The sequence below is a fragment of the Schistocerca gregaria genome, chromosome 9 (genome assembly GCF_023897955.1).
Source record: "Schistocerca gregaria isolate iqSchGreg1 chromosome 9, iqSchGreg1.2, whole genome shotgun sequence".
Lineage (NCBI taxonomy): Eukaryota > Metazoa > Arthropoda > Insecta > Orthoptera > Acrididae > Schistocerca > Schistocerca gregaria.
The window spans coordinates 183,557,987-183,572,779 of record NC_064928.1 but is presented as its reverse complement, the minus strand read 5'-3'; the positions used below and the strand labels follow the sequence as shown (position 1 = coordinate 183,572,779).

Below are 14,793 nucleotides of genomic sequence, written 5' to 3'. Positions count from 1 at the left end.
TTAGCTGCCATTCTTTACGGTTTGCGGACATTTGCCACGCCGGACATTTGCCACGGTTTTACCTGCTCCGAAATGTTGCGTCGCTTGTCTCCCCCTCCCCCCCCCCCCTCCCCCTCCTACTCCTCCACCTCCTCCTCACTCGCCACCCGACCCTCAGTAAAGGTACTTACTGAGCCTTTCCGCTGGCTTTCTTAACATAGGACCAGAATCTCTATGGATTTTCCGCCACATTTCTAGAGAGAGTTTCGTTGTGGAAACTATTAAATGAATTTCGCATTGAAATACGCACCAAATTTTGAGCCACAGTAAATCTTCGCCCATCTTGGAGATTTTTCGCTCGTCTAAATTATACGTGCCTTTTTCGGTTCTCCTGCAGCAGCTTTCTGTCGTGTTTTGTGTACCATCGGGTACCAGTTCCGTCTGATATTAATTTATTTGGTATGAATCTCTCGAGTGCTGTTGATACTATTTCATTGAACTTAAGCCAGATATGGTCGTCACTTAGATAGTTTGGAAGGATTGGAGACTGTCTCTTAGAAAGACGTCAGCAGAATTTTATATATATATATTTCGCGTTTAGTTTTGGTGAATTTCTGTGCTACGGAATTGAGCCTTGCTCGACTGTGTGTTCAGTAATCCCTGTACCCGTCGTGCTGCTCAGGATTAATTGTGGCTAAGAGGTCAAGTGTGTTTTCGTAACCACTTACAATATGAATGGCCTCGTGAACTAATTGTTCAAAATAATTTTATAAAAAGCATTTAGAACAATTATGGCAGTTGTTTTCTATCCACAGTAGAGTCTGACAATGTATTTTTGTCAACATAAGGAAGGTAGATTGAAGTCACTGCCAACTATAATTGTATGAGTAGGGTACCCATTTGCGATGAGACTCGAGTTTTCTTTGAAATGTTCAGCAACTGTTTCATATGAGACCGGGGGTCGGTAAAAGGAGCCAGTTATTAATTTATTCCGGTTGTCGAATACAACCTCTGCCCATACTAAGTCACAGGAACTATCTTCTTCAATGTCGCTTGTGAGCTGAAACACATATTAAATTATTTTACCTTAAGTTGTGCTCCTTGTTTCTGTTGTAGTATAGATCATTACAATTACGGCTTTTCCCTTCAAACCCTAGGGTGCTTTCTCTATGACCTTGTAAATACCAGAGCTAAACTATGTAGAACAATAACGTACGTTACAAGCATAGAATTATGTATTACTTCATTTCCTTATTTCTAACATTTTAAAATTGTACGTCGACTTTAGATGAGATGTCAATCATAAATGTTCTTATCTCTGTTTATGAACGTACTTTCAGTCATGTTTTGAACATTGTCCCACTACACTTTATTAACTAATGTTTCGCCACAAGGGATATCGGATTTTAGAGAGTAAATTAATATGGAGTATGTCGTTCTCCTTTCCAAACATTCACACACCAATTTCTTCTTTCCTTATTGTCTTTTGGGCACGCAGTTGTAGTAATTAAAGTAGGCACAAACGCAGTGGTCAAAAAGAAATGATTAGAGTACATTCTCGTTGTGTTTACATCGTTCCTTTCTTGTTGCTCCCATGGCGATGGACTGTTTCTATCGCAATCAGTGAGCGTGAAAGGAAGCTACCGTACAGAGGGATCTTGTTTATACTTGGCAGAAGTAATTACATACTGACATAATCGTCGGAACTGCTTTCGTTTCACAAAAGGTATAAATATTTCGATTTCGGAAAAGAAGCTCTATATTTGGCCAAGGTGTCGAAGAAGAAGGTCCCTTACGTACTGGTTGTATCGAGTAAGATGTGGAGACGGCGGTTTGAAAGCGGACAGAAGAAGTACGGGGAAGGGCGCCCCTTACCTGAAGGATCGCTGCCTGGCTAAGGGGCAAGTGTGGCAAATGTTCGGCGTGGCAAATGTCCGGCACTCTTCTTTACACGAGTCACAAATCGTGGCGCGCGAGCGAGCCCGGATGAAAGCAGCAACGGCTGACCGTGCGGGGACTGTGTCCCTGGCCGCGAGCCGGCCGGGTAACTCGGCCAGTGGACCACTAGGGCGTCGCGCCGGGTCGCTGACCGCGCCACCAAGTGGGGCGCCGTCTGACCCACTGACGCAGCCACGGGTGCACGGCAATGAAAGACCGCTGCCAGTATTAACCGGGGGAGGACCGTCAATTCCCACCTTTGCCACATCTGTTCGTATCTTCGGTGTCGTCGGGAAGGTGTCGTCGTCGAGTGACTGTAGGAGGATACAAGATGACTTGCACAGGATGTGTGATTGGTGTAAAGAATGGCTGCTAATTCTAAATATAGATAAATGTAAATTAATGCAGATGAATAGGAAAAAAATCCCGTAATGTTTGAATACTCCATTAGTATTGTAGCGCTTGACACAGTCATGTCGATTAAATATTTGGGCGTAACATTGCAGAGCGATATGAAGTGGGACAAGCATGTAATGGCAGTTGTGGGCAAGGCGGATAGTCGTCTTCGGTGCATTGGTAGAATTTTGGGAAGATGTGGTTCATCTGTAAAGGAGACCGCTTATAAAACACTAATACGACCTATTCTTGAGTACTGCTCGAGCGTTTGGGACCCCTTATCACGTCGGATTGAGGGAGGACATAGAAGCAACTCAGAGGCGGGCTCCTACATTTGTTACTGGTAGGTTTGATCATCACGCGAGTGTTACGGAAATGCTTCAGGAACTCAGGTGGGAGTCTGTGGAGGAAAGGAGGCGTTCTTTTCGGGAATCGCTACTGAGGAAATTTAGAGAACCAGCATTTGAGGCTGACTGCAGTACGATTTTACTGCTGCCAACTTACATTTCGCGGAAAGACCACAAAGATAAGATAAGAGGAGTTAGCGCTCGTACAGAGGCATATAGGCAGTCATTTTTCCCTCGTTCTGGGAGACAAGATGCTAATTGTTGTACGAGGTACCCTCCGCCACGCACCGTATCGTGGATTGCGGAGTGTAGATGTAGATGTTACGCCTTTAAATAGGTCCGCGACTGTAAAAGCACGCTATTGTCACAACGCCAATTCTACAGAGTCGCTTCAAATGGTTCAAGTGGCTCTGAGCACTATGGGACTTAACATCTCAGGTCATCAGTCCCCTAGAATTGAGAACAACTTAAACCTAACTAACCTACGGACATCACACACATCGATGCCCGAGGCAGGATTCGAACCTGCGACCGTAGCGGTCGCGCTGTTTCGGACTGAAACCTCTAGAACCGCTCGGCACACACCGGGCGGCAGAGTCATTTCGCCCAAGTAACAGTATAAGGATGCGATTACTACGGGCCGGCCAGGGTGGCCGAGCGGTTCTAGGCGCTACAGTCTGGAACCGCGCGACCGCTACGGTCGCAGGTTCGAATCCTGCCTCGGGCATGGATGTGTGTGGTGTCCTTAGGTTAGTTAGGATTAGGTAGTTCTAAGTTCTAGGGAACTGATGACCTCAGATGTTAAGTCCCATAGTGCTCAGAGCCATTTGAATTTTTTTGAGAGCAGATTGGATACCCATAGACGTCTCAGAGAAATGATATGACAAATAAAAGGGTGTCAATAATGTTACAGCAAAGGAATTCAAGATTTCCAAAACGGATCGCAACTTCAAAAACGTGAAAAACTTGTTTTTTTATAGAGCACAGAGAAACTGTGTGATCGTAAAACTGTTGCGATCATTTGTTGCAGCTTATGTGACAAGCTATTTTGTTATCATCATTTGCTTCGGAGGGATCACATTCTCATTCGTACAAACTCCTATGTTGGTCAAGAAGGCATCCCTCAGTCACTTACCAGTCGTACAAATTAGGTGTGTCGATAAGAGATTCCTATCATATGACACACGTACTATCACTAAGCCATGTACGACACACCAGAGGTGTTTTCCAGTGGAGGATTCAGTTGACTTGTCGCCTCATCATCAAACTTTTCAGTCCCCATTGCTTCTTGTTCTTGGACCATTCACTGCTTCTATTTTGCTTTTTTTTCACAGTTCTGTCTTCCTGTTTTCATCCTTGATCTGTGTTCAGTTTTTGATGGGCTGTCCACTGGGCTCTCTTTCCACCAAACCTGAGGGGGGCATGGTGGGGAGTTTTGTCAGCAGTGGTATTGGGAAATTGGTTTCCAACACCTTGTTTGGGTTCCCCATGTAAACAGGGTGTGTGTCGTGTGTTGGCAGGAGATGCACAGCCACGCCCACGGCCGCAGCAGGGCAGAGGCCGGTCGCCGGCTGATGGCCACGAGCTTCCTGGTGCTGGTGCTAAGCTCGACAGTGCTTGCGCTGCCACACCCGCACCAGCACACACTGCCAGAGGCACGCAGGTTCGCCGAGAAGTCCAACGTGCTCAAGAAAGTCTCTGTCGACAACAACGAACTCGATGACGTCTCCACCAACTCCGTCCAGGTGAGCGACAGCTGCAGCTGCTACATGCCCGACCTAGATATAGTTACCTCCTGTTTGCACACATGGTGACTCTTTAATACTACTTCCTTTTAAAAACCAAATCCCGTAGACAGAAAATTACTTTCAGTGTTCCTTCCTAGTCTCAGATTCCAGCTGTGTGTGACAGTAGCTCAGAAATTCCCACAAAATTGACAGTTCTTTTTTGTTGCTGTCTTTCTCAGTTCGAAGATTGGTTTGATGCACCTCTCGATGCTACTCTACCTTGTGCAAGCCTCTTTATCTCGGAATAACTACTGCAACCTATGCCCTTCTAAATCTACTTGCTGTCTTAATCTCTTTCTCTCCCTCTGAGGTTTTTATGCCCCCCCCCCCCCCCCTGTCCCCCTGCCCAACACTTCCTTCCAATACTGACATTTCAGAAAGTGTCCATCAATTGATCACTTCTTCTAGTCAAATTGTGCCACAAACTTCTTTTCTTCCGAATTCTATTTTGTACTCCCTCAACAGTTATGTGATCTACCCATTTCATCTTCAGCATCGTTCCATATCACCACATTTTGAAAGCTTCTATTCTCTTCTTGTCTAAACTGTTTATCACGCACATTTTTCTTCCATAGGTAGTTAAATTACATACAAATATCTTTAGAAAATACTTCCTAACACTTAAGTCTATATTTATTGTTAACAAATTTCTCTTCCTCAAAAATTCTTTGTTTGCCACTGCCAGTCTACATTTTATACCCTCTCTACTTCAGTCACTATCAATTATTTTGCTGTCCAAACAGCAAAATTCATCTATTACTTTAAGTATCTCGTTTCACAGTCTAATTCCCTCAGTGTTGACTGATTTAACTCAATTACATTCCATTATGCTTCTTTTGCTTTTGTTGATCATCTTATATCCTCCTTTCAAGAACTCTGTCCATTCTGTTCAACTGCCTCTTTGCTGTCTCTAGAATTATAATGTCATCAGCAAACTTGAAATTATTTATTTCTTCTCCCTGAATATTAATTCCTACTCCAAATTTTCCTTTAGTTTCCTATACTGCTTGTTCAATTTACAGAATCAATAACATCAGGAGTAGCCTACAACCCTGTCTCACTGCCTTCTCAACCACTGCTTCCCTTTAATCCTCCTCGACTAACTGCTGTTTGCTTTCTGTACAAGTTGTAAATAGCCTTTGCTCCATGTACTAGACCCCTACTACCTTCAGAATTTCAGTCAATAATGTCATAAGCCTTATCTAAGTCTGCAAATGCTATAAATGTAGTTTTGCCTTTCCTTAAAATATCTTCTAAGATAAGTTGTAGGATCAGTATTGCATTGCATGCTCCTACATTTCTCTGGAATCCAAACTGGTCTTCCCTGAGGTCAGGTTCTGCCAGTTTTTCCATTCTTCTGCGAAGAATTCACATTAGTATTTTGCAACTGTCACTTATTAAACTTATAGTTCAGTAATTTTCAAAGCTGTCAGCAACTTCTCATATAGCATTTGTTTGTATTGTCCATAATATTGTAGAAATTGCTGCCACTGACACATTTACCTGTACTGCCAATATTAGGAGTGTGAGCTTTGCTTCTACAAACACAAATCCCATTGTGTTCAGTATTGTGTCCCTCTCACAGAAATTTGTACACAGTCAACTTATTCCACTTTATACAGTCTGCTTGTCACTGTCAATAGATTTAATGACATTTACAAGAAACTGGTGTAGTTCAAGGTGAAGGCATTTCCCACGATCATGTTGCATGCTTGCACTGTGAGGCTAACAACTCTTGCTACAATGAACTCAAATGTGAGCTGTTAGTTCTCACTACATCTGGGATACTGTTCCTTTTGTTAACTAATAAAGCTGCCATCAACTCATAGTTTGGTACAAAAACACCATTGCTGTACTAGCCACAGTCTTGCTGGAGGTGGTATGCCCTTCCCCTGAGCTCTGAAATGATTCATCCAGTCTGTTATGGGGGCCTCCACACAGTGGAAAGTGAACTCCATACCACAGAACAACTCGGCATTAGTAGAGGTTGCCAGAGGTGAAGGAAGTGATATTTGAGAAAAAGAGATGGGGGTTGGAGGTTGTTTCAGAGAGGAGACCAGACAGTGTGGTCATCGGTCTCATCGGATTAGGGAAGGACAGGGAAGGAAGTCGGCCGTGCCGTTTCAAAGGAACCATCCCGGCATTTGCCTGGAGTGATTTAGGGAAATCACAGAAAACCTAAATCAGGATGGGCAGATGCAGGATTGAACCGTCGCCCTCCCGAAAAAGAGATGGGGATCGAACCCCGGACCTTTGGATCCCTAGTCTCTTACTTTTGACTGAGCCACTGTACCACTGGCAGAACACTAAATAAATGACCTCAGTCAATAAACATTAACATACTAATCTCTTTGACTCATCTATAATACAGGGAGTTATAGAATTCAAATAATGCAGAGGGAAACAGTAACTAAGAAGGTAATTGACAGGGTTGTTGCAGGTCCACAATCCTATGGAACCTGTTCACTGAGTGAGCAATAAAGCAAAGAGGGGAAACATTTGTAAAACAAAATAGATTTCAGCTAGAGGAAAACCTTACAACTTGGTCAATGACACTGTAGTCAGAGACAGCGGAGGACTAATGAGATCACATGAATGGAATTGATAGTGATAAGTACAGAATCTGTAATAATGAATTAATATCAGTGACACAGCAGGGACTTGAATCCAGGTCTCCAATAAATTATAAAGATTTGCTAACCATGACACCACTATAGCCCTGTGGCCACCGCAGCTGCAGGACTACCTCTGACCAATGCCCTCCCTAACTCAAACTTCGATTTACACCTTTGGGGTTGACCGTGCAGCTATGCCAGTTTGGTAGTGGTTAGCACGTTTGCCTAATAAATAGGAGACATGGGTTTGAGTCCCTGCTGTGGTACAAATAGTGATTCATTACTACAGCTTCTAGCCTTTTTGAAGAGAAGTTGAGACTCATATGCCCGTAAGAAAATGGAATTGATAGTGTTTTGAAAAATATTATAACATGAGTCCTAATATTCAGAACTGTGACAAAAAAATAATTATAAAAGTAATTTTAGGCACCTCTAATGGAGCCCTGTGTTCTAACATAAAAATCACAAATAAGTAACCATAAGACATACAATGCAAAATTAATAAAGCGCATCAGTTAGTACATGATAACTTTCCTAGCACAAATAACATTTACTGACCTTCTTAATAAATCAAATAAGTCACCAGATGGTCAGCCTTTGACAGTTCTGTAGTGGTAGTAAACTTTTGGACAACTGAAACAATAACTGACAAACGTTTGAATTTTAATAATTTTCGTAGAACTATGAATTAACTGTCAACCAAATAATGGTGTTCTCAACTCAGTGGAATTAACAGCTAATTTTGTACACTTTGCATTGGACAATAAACTGGAGTGACACCAGCATATGAATAAGTTACTGAAACAGCACACTACTGCTTGGCTACAGTGATAGAGGTAGTTATTGAAAGCTGTCTTTAATGCAAGTCTGATGTGGTGAGTTAACCGAAAACATTTTCTCAGTTCTGCCTGCTTTAACCTTGCAAATCTAATCTGTCTCACTGTGTTGAGCTTTGATTCTTTCACTTGATATTCTCCACAACATAATCTGTGCTGTGAGCATTTTTTTTTTCAGATAAATTCTGTTTTTCCTTTCTTTCTTTTTTTTTCTTCCTTCATTATTCACATTAGACATTACAGAGCTTGTCAGCTTGTCGTGCCCTATCAGGTGATTAATATATGGAATGCATCAATATTTAATTCAGTACATTTATGCTCAAAAATAGAACTCATCTAAATAAGTACAGAGAATATTTTTGTTAAATTTTTAAGCATGAAAGAATGCGTGTGTATCCAAGAATACCTGTGTGTGCTTCTTACATTGCTTTCATAATTAAATGTACAAGACAGACAGCAATTTCTCTTCACATTCGACTGTCTGAGACATGTCTTGTAATCTTGCAATGTTGTGTGTTGTGCAGCCACAGGAGGGGTTCTCGTGGAGTAACATGCTGAGCATGTTCATGCAGATGCTGTTCAACCCACAGCAGGGGCCCAACAAGTCTGACAGTATTGACACTGAGCAGGTGAGTTGCAACATCACTTAAATACTAATAACAACGTTTTCCAGCAAGTAAGAAAAATAATGCTAAAGGAAGTAGTAAATGCCATTTGGCTAGGGCCTCCCATTGAGTAGAAAATTTGCCTGGTGCAAGTCTTTTGAGCTGACGACACTTCGTTGACTTGCGTGTCAATGGGGATGAAATGATACTGATAAGGACAACACAACACTCAGTCCCTGAGTGGAAGAAATCTCCGACCCAGCCAGGAATCGAACCCAGGCCATTAGGTATGACATTCCATTGCGCTGACCGCTCAGCTACCAGGAGTGGACAAAGAAGTAGTGAAACCAATGCTCCAGTGGCTCAAACAAGTGAGCACTGCCCACAAAAAGGCATTCGATTTAACTGAATTCCTGAGACTCACAGTTTTCTCTCAAAACTGAGACAATTAAACTGATAGTGAAATGGCAAAGTTGAGAATATGCTTCTACAATAATGTTACAGAGCTCACAGGGCCAACTGCCTCCAGTTTATAATGGTAATTTTGAATGTTTCTTAATCTCTTGTATGATGCACAAACTTTTAATCATATTTGTTAACAATCACACTATTGACATTACCATTAGTGACCACACTGAACAGTCATCTCCATATCACTGTATGGCACTCTAGTGTTAGCCTCATTGAGAATTATTGAGAATTCTGTTCATCTCTGTCCTGACAACATTTCGTATCACCTCACATTTCTGGCTGCTCATCAACTCATCCCGTTACGAAAGGTCCAACTGTTGCAGAGGCTATAATTATCTGAAAATTTACATTTCTCCTTCCTTTTTTTTCATGTGGTTAATTAACGATCAAATTATGTATCAAAATAACAAAGAAGAGTTCACAAACAACAGTGCGCTCCAAAACTGTTAGATATCTGTTACACTCAACTTCTTACATGATCTTTTTTATGACTATTACACCTGCCTTACACAAACTTGAGCAACATAATATCATTTGGCTATTCTAGAATGACAGGACAATGGAAGCGACACAGAACAACTGTGGCAGTATAGCGCTCTTTATGAATTACTATATGAAAAGCATATTTGCCATGGAGAAGCCGAGCCTTCTTTACTACACTTCGCAATGTAGTTCCAGAAAACATGACAGTGATTTCCTCATAACAATAAAAATTGCTAACTTTATTCATGAAGCCTTTTACCTGGGTTTAAGAGAGGACGAGGCAGGAGAACAGAGCACAAAACACACCTACAACATTTTGAAAACTGCAATGCCTAACTGACATTAATGAAGATAAAGATACCAAAGCATTTTGGTCCAACAACTGAACCACAGAAGCAAATAAGGAAGCTAATGCCATCTTAGCATATGAAAATAGGTACAAATTAAGGAAAGCACATATTGTTACTCAGAATTGCAATATTAAAACAGTTTAATAATGAACAATATGTTATGTCTTGTCCTGACAAAGCATATGGCAATAGTGAAGTGATCAGGAACATGTTTTGTCATATAAAGGGTTTCTAATTCTGCCAAATCCAAGTTATAGTAATGATCTAACTCTCCATATGAATGGCAGAAAGAACGAGTGATAAACAGCTTTGAGTCAACTGAACAATTTCCATACAAACTCACCATCTTGTGCTTTTCACACACTTTTGATGTGGTGGGAGGTGTGTGCTATAAAGTATTTATTTAAACCACAAATATATATTCTCAATTTACTGTGGCTTGCATTTGACTCTCTTACAGATGATTGCAATAGTCAGAAGTTCTGCTTGTAGCTGGAAAATTTCTCCCATATATTGTTTTAAAACAAGTTAGAAAGAAAAATATGCTTTAACATCTGTAATCTTACTGTTACAAGTATTATGCATCAGACAAAGTAATTGGATGCTAAGTTTCACAATGGGAAAGCTAGCATACAATTGTATGAAAAACACTTAGAAAGTTGCACAGCATATGATTAGAAAGTTTGTTCTTACAAGGAACTGGAAGCAGGCCCTATAGGGGGCAGAACAAGTGGAAAGTCACAGCCATTCCTGCAGCTTGACTTTCCATTATTCCAGTACTTTCTTGTCTAGTATTCTCTGCCCCAGTTATATACAGACACACTGCAATAGCACCAAACTACTCACATTCATTAAGACTTGGCAATAAAAAAGATATGTAAGATTGGGAATGTAAAATCTGGAGCCGACAATTCATATGCAGTATATAACTACAAGAAATTGGTGTAATACACCTCTGCAGGAGCATATATTACAACACATCACATTAGAGACTAACACACACACACACACACAAAATAAAGCTTTGAGTCTGGTTTATTTTTGATTATCTTTAAAGTTTTAAAACACAGACTATTTTATTTACTTGGGAGTTGTAAAACATACCATACTCTCTGACCCCTGCAACAGTCAAGGATAGTTAGGTCTTGTGTTAAATGACTGAAAATAGCACATTACAGTAAAGAAGCAATTATTACATCATTAATCACAACACTAAAAGAAAAAACTGATTTTAGCACAGAAAACGATGAATAATACTGCTACATGTTTAATGATATAATAATCCAAAGAGGTAGCAAAGATAAAAGAAACTTTTCCCCCCACCTTCCATTGCATAAAAGAATATTTAGAAATTTGTAGCTTAGTAATGTCAAAGAATTATATATTTGTTTCTGTTATTAAACTGAATATTTTCTTTTACTATGATCTGAATTTGTCTGTAAATGCACATATATTTCAAAGAAATTGGTTACATTTTCCACCTACTTTTTCTCGCTGTTATAATTTAGTATATAACTAACTACTGAACACATATATAGTTAAACTAACATGGAATGACTTACATATTCATGCATTATGTGGAAGTGGGCCAGTAGCCTAGCTTCGATGAACTGTAATTGCAAAATTGAAGAGATCTGAAGTTTAATTCCTGTGATGGCTGAAATATACTACAAAATAAACTTTCATCAGGGATGTATATTCCGAAATTATGCATAAAAGTATAAATTGCTCCAAAATAGGTAATCCTATTTGTGAAATATTTCACTCTCAGTTTAACACAGAAGTCTGTATATTGAAAGTGGAGAACTACAATAAACATGAAATTTAAGGAATTCCAAAGTTTTGTAATAATCAGGATATGGTTACTGATTATTGAAAACCTTTCTGCATCTCAGTATTGTGTTTACTTTTACTTGTCTTTATAATTATAAAAATGCATGTTCTGGAGGTACTTCTTATGCAAGGAACTTATCCCTATTTTGAAGGGCACAGACTGTTTTTAATTAAACTATCACCATTTAGTTTGAAGCCTAATAGGGTGCTGTTCACAGAGAATTTGTATATTTAATGAATCATATGAATCTAATTATAGTATCTGATTAGTGATTGTCTCTTCATATTACACCTCCCTGAACTGGCATTACAACAAAGTAGCATGTGAGCATTTTATTCACCAGACAGCCAGTCCATGCACTGACACATAATGACATACATACCTGCATTCTCCCAGAGCATCATCTGTGACAGCAGGGCACCCTACATGAAGACAAGTTTGGCTATGAATAGAAGAGGTTCTGTGAGATGCATCACTATTCTTTGCACCCCTCAAAATTTTGCAGATGACAACTGGCAGTGACAGGTGTACCCCGAAATGACATTTTACCGCCTGGACCTCCTGCTAAGTGATGAAGATGTGGCATCACATGGGATACAGTTTCTGGTACCCATGTATTCCAACAGAAATGACTGGTTACTACTGCAGGCGATGTCAGTGCCTTGCACTCTTCTCAGCCACTCTCTATACAAGTGGCAGACAACCCAATCCACAGCTAACAGCTACTTGCAAAGATTCTCCATTTCATTCCCTCAACTTCAGGGCCAAATTTACAGACAGTGACACTCTAGGCCACTTCACTGCCCTCATCTCCTTTATTTGTTTTCGACTTTCACGATTCTTTTCTCCAACTTTTCTTATCCTCAACTTTGTTCTCCTCCGTTTTCTTGGTCCTCATGCTAGAAGCTTCATGCTACCATCACAGGTCCCAACCTCAATGCCTCTATAACACAGACACCACCTACAATAGTATTTCCACTCCTAACTTTACCATCACAGTTGACACACATTTAACAGCTGCTGTGCTTTCATTAAACAGTGCTAAAATTTCCCTACTGCTGTCAAAGTAACTACTGCTGTTTGGACAGTTCAGATTTGCATTTTCATTTTCATACTTTTAGAAAATATTTTAGACTGTATTGTCTTTTAAACTGTTCAATATTTAGTTTCTATATTTGCACCACTTAGCTTTTTCACAGTGCTCGTTGTTTTGGATACACTGTTTTTAAAAAAAGCTAGAGCTAACACATGCAATGTGTTAGAAATTTCAGACTAGTAAACAAACTGATGTGACACGCAAGTACACAGCAGATGTGACCTGCAGCATTAGCAGTCGCCCTCCAACTGAAATCTGCAATGAACCAGTTGCTAAACGAGCAACAATGCTGCTAGTTTGCCTTCCACGTAGTCGTACTACCTATAAACGTTTTTTGTGAACAAGTCTACCAAAAGTAAATCCAACATTGCTCATTTGTAGTGTTTCTCTTGATTTCCATGCATAACTGAACTGTCCTCGGCTAAGTAACTCAGTCTAGAATGATCCAGACAGAGCTTCAAAAGTAAATTTATTAGCGGTAAAATTTGTTATCTACATTAATTGCCAACTGACGGTGTGAGAAGAGATACTGATGTAAACGTTTCTCTCGACTACAGGGAGTGGCTCCTTCGCCTTGGGCCAACCTGCTGTCTGTTGGACTCAAGATCCTCACAGCCATCCTTGGTGGTGGAAACACTGCTGGAGACGGCATAGACAAGGTTGACAATGGCAGCCCCATGCAGGTCAGTACACAATGTGGTGCAATGTTTACGAGGTAAGGTTAGTCTAAAGGGCTTATTACATGTGATTGTGTTTGAGCATACATCGTTAATGCTAAACCTACCTCTAACAACCATAGCCTCACCTGAAGCTTTTCTGTTGAGATGCTAAAAAAAGAGCACAGTTGCCTACATCTACTATATGGAAGCCATTACAGTCATTGTTATGAAAGCCTCCCAGAGAAGAGTTATTTATCCCCCATTCTACTCCATTGGTATAGGCTGTACATGAAAACATGGTGCCTTTTATTTCTCTTTATGCACCTAATTTTTCTAATTTCATTGTTTATCCTCTTGCACACCATATGTTTACAAGCAATTATACACGATAACTCTTTTTAAAAAAGTAAATACTGTAAAGTGCCCTTGTTAATGTGTTATTTATTAAAAACAAATAGGCACTGTTAGTGGTTCAAAAGTGACAGGTTCATCCTCTGACAGTAGTTCATGTTTAAAATCACACATATTCTATGCCATACATGCAATTTTTGCTGTTTTTCATCATGCCCACAGTTCCTTGAGGTTGTTCGGTCAACAGTAAAAAATTATATAAGAAAATGACTACTTTACTGTAATTTGACTTGACAGTGAACTAAACCAACATAAACAACTTCATCAGATAAGAACTGGGTTTTGTGTCACTTACCTCAAAAATCCTGAATGAACAGCCATCTGAGGATGAACTGCTATTTCAGAGTCAATAATGTGCATTTGTTCTTCATAAAGAGTGTTGTTAACAGAGGCTAGTTGTTGTCAGTTTCAATTTATTGTAATAATTTATGTATCTTTTCAACAGCCACTGTCTCACCATGTCAGTTTCTGACAAAACAGCAAAGAAATTATCTTGTTTTACCATGTCAGAGTAGTCAATCATGTATTTTGGTCACAAAATGCAGAAGTTGCCAATAATATCAACAGCAGCACAAACTCTACAATAACAACGCAAATCTACATGATACAAGATAACAGGAATAGTACAACAGAATCCACTTGAAAACCTGGGATGCAGTAATAACAGTATGAAATAGATATATTGCTACTCACCACATAGTGACAAGCAAAACAATAAAGACTGCTAAACATTTAAGCTTAATGCCAGAAGACAGCGGCCATGTGTGTGTGAGTTGTGCTTATGTTAATGTATGTGTTTTTCTATTTTGGAAGAAGAACTGTTTTGTTCGAAAGCTTAAATGTTTAGCAGTCTTTTTCATTGTGCCTATGTGTGATTCAGTGCCAGAATCTACCTTAAGAGTGATATGGGAAATGGGAAACAGGGCAACCTTAAATAATAAAGTACAACTCAACCTGTGTGGAGATTTGTTTACTTGCACTTCTCA

At 40.0% G+C, this 14,793-nt stretch overlaps 1 protein-coding gene across 2 annotated transcripts in view; it reads left to right on the top strand.

Annotated features, from left to right (window-relative positions):
- Positions 1-14,793, top strand: part of LOC126291766 (uncharacterized) — a 72,069-nt gene that overhangs the window by 37,202 nt on the left and 20,074 nt on the right. For both annotated transcript variants that reach the window (XM_049985450.1, XM_049985449.1), the window contains exons 2-4: positions 4,181-4,405; positions 8,423-8,527; positions 13,295-13,420. In XM_049985450.1, the coding sequence (XP_049841407.1) occupies positions 4,184-4,405; positions 8,423-8,527; positions 13,295-13,420 (453 nt within the window). In that variant the 5' untranslated portion in view covers positions 4,181-4,183. The remainder of the gene's footprint in view (positions 1-4,180; positions 4,406-8,422; positions 8,528-13,294; positions 13,421-14,793) is intronic.